Genomic DNA, 10341 nt, shown 5'->3' with positions numbered 1-10341 from the left:
AAGTAGAATTCACAATGAATCCGGTGTCACAGTAATTCGCACAAATAAAGTGTCCTAGTGTGTGTGAGTGGTTTTGGGGGGGGGGGGGGGCGTTCCTATTGATCAGGTGGTGTGATCAGGTGACTTGGGCCACTTCCTGTTGCCGAAGGACTTGAGAGCTGTTTCCACAACAAACATTGTGTGTGTGTGACACACATTTGCTCAAGTTATCAGCAGCATCAGTCACGTGTTTAGTAGAAAATCAGCAGGCAGACATGAAGATGAAGCGGTTTTCAGGAGCCACTTTAATCAACGTTCAGCTCAAACCTTCTGACACAACGTCGTCATCAGCTTCATCAACAACTCAAAGACAACAGGAAGTCTCTCCTCTATATTACATCACCTCATGTTTGTGTGTTCAATATAAAAGGAAAAGTGGTACAAAATAAATACAGGAAAAATAAATTCATCTTTTTTTTCAACAAGCAGTTTCACTTCCTGGCAGCCAGATGCAGACAGATGGATGGACGGACGGACGGACGCTGGTCCTCTTCAGTAGAACTGAGAGACAGAAAGATCAGAAGTTCTTTAAATATTTCCAATATATAATAATGTATTTCTTTCAAGTACTAAAACTTATAGAAGAAACATTTTCTTGAATGTTATTCTGTTTTTAATGATTTAAAGTCAACAAGGAAGAAAACTAACTGTGCTCGAGTGTGTTTGTGCGATGTAAAGAATACATAGCAGTCTCTAGCGCCACCCTGCGGTCAACCTGTGAACGCCAGCAGAAGCTTGGCCTCGGTTTTCTCCCCTCTGCTCCCCTCTGGTGGCTGGACGGTGAACCGCGGCAAACATCCAACAGGTGGAGGACGAGTAGCTCACCTTCCATCGGTTTCCACAGGTGTTACACAGCACAAAAGTCGTCATCGGCTCGTCAGCGCTTCGAGTCTGGACCTGAGACACACACACACACACACACGTTGTTGCTACCAGCTTTTATTTTCAACTGGCATAGAATGTGTTTGTGTGTGCGCATGTGCATGTTTGTGTACCTGTGTGTACGTGCAGCTCTTCCCCTGACACTTGTTGCAGGTGAACATGTCTGTCTCGGTCCCGCCCACCTTGGACAGCTGATGCTGTCTGATGGACTCTTTGGTCAGAGCTTCTCGCATCTGCTTAAGCTCTGCACTGGCCATCTCCTGCACACACATACACATACCATGAGGAAGTGAGGTTCCCAGAAACAAGTGTGGGCGGGGAAAGCAGGTCTGACCTCGGCCGTCATGCGGGCGATGCGTTGCGGTGTGATGTTCCCACACAGAACGTTGCGGCGCAGTTCAGGATTCTTCTGGTCCTTCAGGTTGGAGATTCGGCTCCGAAGACGAGTTTTATATTTGATGTCGGTCGACTGAAACTCTCTGAAGATCTGTGGAGGCCACAGGGGTCAAGGAGCACACACAGACAGACGCACACACACGGTGTCTACACTAAGTTCAGAACAGGAAGTTTGGACCAACGGTTCCAACAGACAGAAGCCTCTGCAGGACTAGAACATCTGCTGACAGCGTCCTCTAGTGGCAGAGGGCGGAGCTTCAAGCACCGACTCCCCACCGCCAGACTCAGGGGGACTCTGCAGGTTGGCCACACCGGTTGCAGGTTGACCACGGTGCCCTGACAGGGGGCACTGTGGCACTGTGGTCCATACCAGCCTTCACCTGCTGGGGGCACTAGGCCTGAGTGACTAGAAATAAAGACTGTTTCCCATGTTGTTACACTCTGTGACCTACAGGGGTAGTGAAAAAGACACATCCAACCAATCAGAACTTCAGAGGCAAAATTGAAACCGAGGCAACTAGAAGGATGAAGGAAGAAGGTTGGAGGATGAAGGATGAAGGTTAAAATATGCAGGTTGAAGGATGGAGGTTGAGGACTGAAGGATGGAGGTTGAGGGTTGAAATATGGAGGTTGAGGGATGAAGGTGGAAATATGGAGGATGGAGGATGAAGGTTGAGGGTTGATATATGAAAGATGGGGGGATGGAGGATGAGGATGAGGGTTAAAGGCTGGAGGATATCTTCTTCAATGTGAGTTGCCAGCTGATTGCAGTCTATGTCCATGTTCAGGTGATCGCCTGGAAAACACACACACACACTGCACTGGTCAAAGCTACAGTTACCCCCGCCACCATCTACCCCTCCCTCACCAGCCATCTTCACCGTCTGTCTGCAACGCCGCCACTAGGAGCTCGCGGCTCTTGCTCCTCACGCCATCGCTGGTGACAGCAGTGGGGGGGAAGGAGGCCATCTGGGTGGGGATGATGGGAGAGGCGGGGCTCTCCACTGACACCTTGCTGCTGACGAGAAGAAGAAGGTGGTGGGAGGAGCTTAAAGGAGGACCAACAGCTGGCTGACAAGTTTGACATCATCAGTGTGCGACTGCAAGAACCTCTTCTCACTGCTGCCCGAGTCCTTGGACGATGTCCTCACAGGAGAGCCGTCCTTCTTCCTGTCCCCGTCTGCACCACCACACACACACAGAGCTGTTTTTCTAAACAAAAACAAAAACTATATCACATACACACACTTACGCAGCAGTTTCTTCCAGGACTTGATGAGACCTTTGGCCAAAATCTGAACTTCTTGGTCTGAACTCAGTTTCCTCACGGCGTTCACCGACATCCCCACCCTAGTGGACTGGAGAGGAGGAGGAGTCAAAGAAGCTGCAGAGGACGGAGGAGCAAACTTTGGGGTGCAAGTTTCCTCGGCTCGGAATGTTCAAAGTGAGTCACCCGAGATAAAATCCTGATCTCTAAGCTGCGACTCAGCAGACCAGGACCATCACCAGCTGAGCCAGATCAGGAGGTCTAGTGAGAGAACCTCTCACAGCTGGCATGGCGACCACACACTCTGTGTGTGTGTGTGTGTGTGTGTGTGTGTGTGTGTGAGAGAGAGACAGACAGAGAGAGAGAGAGTGTGTGTGTGTGTGTGTGTGTGTGTGTGTGTGTGTGTGGACACCTGCAGGGTCTCCAGGGTCATCTGGATGTTCTTCAGCTCCCTCAGCAGCTCCAGCGCTCCGTCCTGCAGGAAGAGGAGAAGGTGAGTGCTGCTGCGCCGTTCACTCAAAAACGCGCCCGCAGCGAATATGACGTCATCACTCGTCCGCGGCCAATCACGGCCGAGACCTAGCCAGGCCTCCAGCAGCAGCTGCAGGTGATCATCAGGTCTGATGAGCTTTGATCCACAGACGCTAAAGAGGAGCAGCTGATAACTGATCGATACAGCAGGCAAACTGGTTCCAACCGGCTCTGTTCACTTTGGCCGTTTATTGATCGGGCGACTCAAAGAGTACAAGAAACATGCTTTGAAGACTTTTCTCCACAGTGAGGACCGGAAGAGAGCAACCTGCGACCACATGACGCAGTTCGATTGGCCACCGACTGATCGGCCGATTAATGGCACAGATCGAACGACCCGGCAGCTCTGGTTCCTGCTGGAGCTGCGCAAGTTCAGACGAACCCACCGTCTTCTTCTTGGTCACCATCTTGTCCAGCTTCTTAGACATCCGCTCCACCTCCTGCCTGCCGTCCATGGCTCTCTCTCTGTCTTGTCTGTCCGCGGTGCGTGACGGGAGCTGCAGTCCGGCTCTTTAGTGTCTGGCGCGCTGAGGAGGCAGACAATTCAAAGGAACCGGAAGACAACGTTACCTGTCAAGTCACGTGGCTAAAGGGTATCGTTCCTCATCAGGTATGTCACGGAATCCAGTTTTCCATCAAAGTTAGTTCCATCTAACCTTGAGTTCTAACGGTTCGTCTGAGCTGGCAGAAGCCCTGCGACGATTTGTTTCTACTTCAAGTTGGTTTCAGTGGTTTCCTCTCTTTATTTGTCCAATTAAATGTTTTTATTATGACCATAAGAATTAAGGAGCAGAGCATTGAATCACATTACTGCAGCGGGCTGATGAAAATATCTAGAACTTTATTGACTCAGTTCAGTGTACTTGATTTGGGAAGGACGGTGTGAGTTAATGGACATCCCAATAGAGCAACTTGGACATGATGATAATGATTACAGTGGATGATCATGGACGGATGATGATGATAATTATGATTATGGTGGTGGTGGTGATGAGGAAGACCACGATGAAAGTGGAGGACAAGCTGATCAGATTGCTGCGAATAAATGGCAAATTGTATGCAATTATATCTTTCATCCACTAGAGGTCAGTGTTTCTCCGTCAGATGGACGTGTTGGTTGACTTGTTCAGCTCACGCAACTCTGGGTTTTCCCTGTGTGTGTGTGTGTGTGTGTGTGTGTGTGTGTGTGTGTGTGTGTGTGTGTGTGTGTGTGTGTGTGTGTGTGTGTGTGTGTGAGAGAGAGAGAGGAAGCGCCCTCTTGAGGTGACGGATGGCGTCACAGCTGACGCCAGGAAGTTTCGGTGCCTGTGATGAAGGTGTAGCAGGAAGTCTCCACTCTCCTTCATCTCCTTTCTACGACCTCAGACAGGAAGGTCCCTCTCACTGCCACGGATGGACTCATTCTTATTGGCCAGCATTGTGGGGAGCGGCCGCCTTCCGCCTGTGCAAGGCTTGAAAGAGGCTCTTCATCAGAGCCCAGAGCGTCTGATGGTCTCCAGGTCTGCCGGAGACTCTTTGGTCTGGCTGAAGACTGTCAGGGTCGAGCAGAACCCATGTTCCATACCACAGTGTCTAAGGTCCGGTGTCACATGAGCCACCAAACCACTGAGAAGAGCCCTACTGTTCCTCAGGACGCCTACACCTCCACAGTCCAGTTGAGACCTTGCTGCTGTGATGGTGTGTGAGGAGGTAACACTCTCTGTTCAAGATCCTCTCCAGGTTCTCCAGCCTATCGTCATCATGGTGATGGGAAGCTGAAAAGGTCTTTCTGGACATGATACACTGATGACGTCACAGGGGTTATAAGTCAACATCAAGACACAAGAAACTAGGCCCCTACCAAACATCAGGCTCTGCCCCCTCAGGGCATCACAGGGGAAGAATTGTTTGGCCCTGGTGTATCTGTGGATGAGGTGTGATGATGTCACAAAGGAGAGGGCTAGTTTGGCACGATGGGATGATGTCACAAAGGGGATGACCAGTTTGGCCTGGTGTGGCGATGTCACAGGGTCCATGTGGTTATGTGGCAGCAGGAAGTGTAGCCCTGAGGGTTTTGAGGACTTACTGTCCGGCAGCAGATCCAGGTCATGTGACCAGAGCTTCGCTGTCTCTCTCTTTCTCTCTCCGTCTGTCTGCTATATTGTGAAATGTGGGCGGTCCCGGCGGCTGGCGGCATCCAGCGCTCATCTAAACGAAACCATCTGAGAACATTTTTGAGGGAAGTGAACTCACGGACGTGGGGCCCCGAGTGGAGACTCCAGACCCACCGCTGGAATCTCTGCTGGCTTTTATCTCCACATTTCAGGACCAATCATAAAAATCTGGAGCACGTCTCCAGATGTCACACACGTCCATGTGGAGTAGAGTGGAGTAGAGTGGAGTGGGGTGTATTGGAGGGAGGAGGGTGGAGGTCAGAGTGGCCAGCAGGGGGCAGAGCAGGAAGAAGAAGAAGAAGAAGAAAAGGGAAAAAACTGCATCACTTTCTGCTTCAGAGAGAGACGTGCGTTAATTGAATCATTAGCGTCACAACCCAGCGGCTCTTCAGCTCCAGCCAGCCAGAGGGGGGCGACAGAAAGCTGAGCTGCTCTGATTGGACAAGCTTGTCTTCTGGAAACACTTGCTCGATCCTACATTGCAGTTCATGACGTCGTAGCGGCGCTTCAAAGGCCCCTCGATCACATGGTGTCAACCGTCAGACACGCTGGCCACACTACACCGCCATCTGTTCACACACACACACAAACACACACACGCACACTCCTCTGACGCAGTAACACAATTCCCAGAAACCCTATAGATCCCGTCCGTTGTGTAGGAGTGCGAGCAGCAGTTTAACACGTGTGTTGACGTCTTTAAATTGTGTTGTAACTGAGTTCATCAGGACAATGGTGTGTGTGTGTGTGTGTGTGTGTGTGTGTGTGCGTGCGTGCGTGTGTGCGTGTGGCTTATCTCCATCCCTGATTTCCTCTGCACACCGAACTCACCACTGACTGTTTACAATGGCGAGAGTCATGTGACCTTGCCGTAACCTCAGCCAGTATTCAGTTCTCGCCCACACAAGCCCCTCAGCTGTCAGTCAGCGAGCCCCGTCTCTTATAGGATCACCCAACGACTGACTCAAACCCGACGGATATGGATGACTGAAATGCAGCACACGCAAAGTGACAGGACAGGAACTAGTTTCAACCTGAAGTGAGGGGGAGGAGCTTCACAGCTGCACTGCAGCCAGCCACCAGGAGGCGGAGTGGTGTGCTGTCGGCTCTCTCAGCAATCTTAATTAACGCACCAAAATTATAACCTACACAGGCAGACAGACAGGCAGTCGCACACACACACACACACACACACTATCCTCCCTCCATCTTTAACATTTTCAGAATATTTGCTGCGACCACAGAAAACTTTCCCAACTGCCGCGGCCCAGTTTGTTCTCCGTGCTTCTATTTTCTTGGCTGTCTCTACGGTCGACTCCGCCTCAGACTCCGCCCCCGGCCTCCCTCGTCGTCCAACCCCGTCTGTCTCCACCTTTAATCACTTCCTGTCGTCTGTTTTTGACGAGCAGAAGAACTTCTGGTTCCCACTGAGCTGCTTCCAGTTTCCAAGTCAGTGCAGGCAGCCAGGGTTGGGGCTGCAGCGGGCAGCAACACGACAGCAACACAACAAAACCAACCCAACACATCAACAACACAACGGCTACACACCAGAACAACGCAACGGCAACACAATAGTGGCACAACAGCTACACTACAGCAACACACCGGCAACTCAAAGGTAAAACAACAGTAACTTTACAGCAACACATCAACAACACTGCAGCAACACAAGGGCTAAACAACAGTTCCACAACAGAAACAAAACAAAAACACCACAGCTACACAGCAGCTTCACAACAGTAACACTGCAGCAACATAACAGTGATACAACAGGAACACAATGGCAACACAACGGTAACATCATCATCATCATCTCAATTCATTTACAACTTCACTGTTTAATACCACAGGTGCGCGTGTATGCGCGCCTTATTTTCATACCTACACACAAACCCTTCACATCTAAATCACTGTCTGTCATAAAAAGGGGAGGATGGAATGTGGCTGTGAAAGTGAAAGTTACACACACACACACGCACATACACTTGTCATGTTATTCAGGTGAAGGCAGCATCGTTCTCTGTCCTGAAGACCTGGAGCAGGTGACCAGTAGGGGGCATTCTAAACTCTACTTGTCTCAGCTGAGGGCGGGACTCTGACTCTGAGGAGGTTCTCCTGGCTGTGAGGAGGATCTCTTGGCCCTGAGGAGGATCTCCTCGTGAGGAAGGATCTCTTGGCCGTGAGGAGGATCTTCTGGCCGTCAGGAGGATCTACTGGCCGTTGTGATGACCTCAGCGTTGTGACATGTCTGGTTAGAGGAAACGAAGACGAAGAAGAAGGACGGAGGAGGAGAAACAGCCGGCGGCGCCCATAGCTCAAATCAAAAGCAGCCACTCGGCGAGAGCCTCAAAGCCACGAAGAAGAACAAGTTCACGTCTCAAGTATTCGCTGACGACCACGAAGTAATGTCTTCAGTCTGCTGCTCTCACGAGGCCACCGCCCCCTCAGTGTGTTCCTCACGCTGCAGAACATTTCATCAGCAAGGCAACCAGGAGTGCTACAGCCTCCTACTGACCAACCAGGTCAGAGGTCAGCAGGTCACGTCCCCGCACCGGCTGATTGACTCCGCCCTTCATCCTTATCACGGCAGCAGCAGAGGCGGTGGAGTTTGCGTGCAGCCGATAGCATTGAGTCCAGGGATCAGAACATCTCGGTTCCCACAAAGTCACCACAAAAGAAGAAAAACAAGAGAAAAAGCCCCTCGTTATCGGAACATTGTCCTCGCGCCGCTGAGAACCTCGATGGGCAGAAGATATTTGTGCCGGAAAATCAGAAAAATGTGGAGCGTTTACAGAAAGAGACACAGAAAAATGGGAGAAATCAGATGAGTGGAGACTAAACAGTCTGACTGGAGGACAAAGAATGACGTGATGTTTACAGTATGTGAAGAGGAAGTGAGAAGAAGTTCCTGCAGCTTGGAGCCCAGGAGGAACCAGGAACCAAGTGAAGCACTAGAAGCCAGGTCTGACACGAAGGGAACTTCACACACTTCCACCAGCAGGCGTCACTGTCCTCTACAGGGGTCACCTGGAGGTCAGTGGATGGGGTTTCACCTGCTGGTTTTCTTGTTCCTGGGTCAAGGTTCCTGGCTTCTGGTCCCTTGTTTTCTTGTTCCTAGTTCTTGGCTTCTGTGCCCATGTACCTAGTGTTCTTGTCCATGGTCCCTGGTTTTCTTGTTCCTGGTTCCTGGTTTCTGGTCCATGGTCCCTGGTTTTCTTGTCTATGGTTCCTGGTCCCTGGTTTCTGGTCCCTGGTTTTCTTGTTTCTGGTTCCTGGCTTCTGGTCCCTGGTTTTCTTGTTCCTGGTTTCTGTTGCTGTTAATGTTGAGGTTTCCAGGCCCTGAGGGTTTGAGGGAGACCTAACACAGAAAACTCATCCACATCTTCTTCACGTGTGAGAAGCAACACATACTGCTGAGGCTGATGACAGGAACTTCCTGTCAGAGCAGCGGAACCCCCTCAGTCAGGCGGCCAATCAGAGGGCAGGATTCTTCAGGGTGTTCTTCAGGGTTTCTTTTTCCTCCTGAAGACAATGTGTTGTATTCAAGAACACGACACATAGAAGACTCTAACTGGCTGTGCCTTCCCAACATGCTTTGCTCCAGTCATGGAGGCTGGCATGGCGGTGGTGTGGGTGTGTCCACGGCAGTGGCCGCGGACACACAAAGACACGATGTCTTTGTGTTTACACGTGATGTGGATGATCACATCGTAAAAACGTCGCTGCCTGTTGTTGCTGACAGCGGCAGTAACCAGAGGCAGATGCTGGTCCCTGATTGGAAGCATCTGCTGCTTCGTCCCTGACTCCGCCCCCACAGGCCGGAGCTCAGAGGAGCAGCGGCGCAGTGCAGTGATGTGTTTCTGCCAGAGGGGGGCGAGGCTTCTCTCAACATGGCTTTGCAATAAAACTAATTAGCTGGAGGAGAAAGATGATTTTGTTATCAGCTGAGAGATGCTAGCTCCCTCTACTGGCCGTGGGAAGTAAAAACGGCTCCAGCTGACAGAGGTCGTGAGTTCACGCTGCAGAGCCAGAAGGTTCTCGTCCTAGTTCCTCTGGGGAGGAACCAAATTATGAACCAGTTGGAACCAATTAGCAAACAATTATGAAACACTGGACCAGCGTGAAAATCATCGAAGGCCTGTCATCTTATCTCCAAACCAGCTGAAAATCTGAACTCTCATGTCAACGCTTGCACTTTCCCATGGTGTATCTATGTTTCAGCGGTGCCCACTGATGCCATAGTGATTGCTGTCGAGTCAGAGTTCTTCAACGTCAGAGTACTTCAGATCAAAGTTCTTTAAAGACACAGTTCTTCATCGTCCGAGTTCTTCTGGGTCAGAGTCCTTCAGGTCACACTTCTTCAAGGTCACAATTGTTCAGGTCAAACGTTGTCAAGGTCACGGTCATTCAGGTCACACTTATTCAAGATCACAGTTCTTCAAGGTCAGAGTTCTTCGGGGTCAGAGTTCTCCAGGTCAGGAACTGACCTTAGGGCAGGTAGAAGGACTGACTCCCACCTGCTGGCCTGGATTGGATCAGTGTTTCATTTTTTTGTTAATTCCTCCAGAAAAATAAAGAGCCTAGTCATGTGACCACCCTGAGAACCCTCACTGGTTGTTGTGGGAGTGTTTTCCAACGAGGGGAAATAAAATAAGGTTTTTATGGGTCTGGATGGAGGCTGGAGCAGCGTCATCTCCTCATCTTCTCCCTGGAACCAGTCACCACACTGTCCATCTCACTCTCATAAACAACCACAACAGAGGCGCAGCAAGTTTCCACCCAGCAGGCTGTCTGTAGGCCCCGCCCACACACCATGATGACATCACAGCACAACAGGAAACGGAGGAGAAAAGCAAGTAGTTTCTGTACGTCTCTGGAGCTGAAAGCATCATTTTGAAATGCAACCAGCTTCATCTGCAAGAAGCTACATCATCTTCAGATCACCTCCACATCACCTTCACACCATCTCTCATCATCTTCAGATCATTTTCTCATCACCTCTTCGTCTTCTTCAGATATTCAGAACTTCCTCAGTTTGTCCTCTCAAACAGTTGTTACACAATACACACAACA

The 10341-nt window shown here is 50.5% G+C and overlaps 1 protein-coding gene across 1 annotated transcript; it reads right to left on the bottom strand.

The window, feature by feature from the left end:
• Window positions 1-265: 265 nt before the first annotated feature.
• tcea2 (transcription elongation factor A (SII), 2) lies at window positions 266-3650 on the bottom strand. Its single transcript, XM_076026912.1, has 10 exons — window positions 3502-3650; window positions 2997-3059; window positions 2570-2675; window positions 2428-2497; window positions 2199-2332; window positions 2057-2113; window positions 1256-1410; window positions 1035-1181; window positions 865-936; window positions 266-540 (listed from the first exon to the last, which is right to left on the bottom strand). The coding sequence occupies exons 1-10, from the start codon at window positions 3568-3570 to the stop codon at window positions 532-534; spliced, it is 882 nt and encodes a 293-aa protein (XP_075883027.1). The 5' UTR covers window positions 3571-3650; the 3' UTR covers window positions 266-531.
• Between the last annotated feature and the right edge of the window lie 6691 nt (window positions 3651-10341).

Source organism: Nelusetta ayraudi, unplaced genomic scaffold (assembly GCF_046127955.1).
Source record: "Nelusetta ayraudi isolate G7.1 ecotype Tasmania unplaced genomic scaffold, CSIRO-AGI_Nayr_v1 ptg000019l, whole genome shotgun sequence".
NCBI lineage: Eukaryota > Metazoa > Chordata > Actinopteri > Tetraodontiformes > Monacanthidae > Nelusetta > Nelusetta ayraudi.
The sequence above is the reverse complement of the archived record's forward strand: the minus strand, read 5'-3'. Positions and strand labels throughout refer to the sequence as shown.

Bases quoted from the DNA above. Each gene is read 5' to 3' on its own strand.
- tcea2 (XM_076026912.1), bottom strand. From the start codon at position 3,570: ATGGACGGCAGGCAGGAGGTGGAGCGGATGTCTAAGAAGCTGGACAAG. The intron at 2,676-2,996 runs GTGTCCACACAC...CCTCCTCTCCAG, and splicing joins TGACCCTGGAGACCCTGCAG to TCCACTAGGGTGGGGATGTC. The intron at 2,333-2,427 runs GTTCTTGCAGTC...TCTCGTCAGCAG, and splicing joins TCGGGCAGCAGTGAGAAGAG to CAAGGTGTCAGTGGAGAGCC.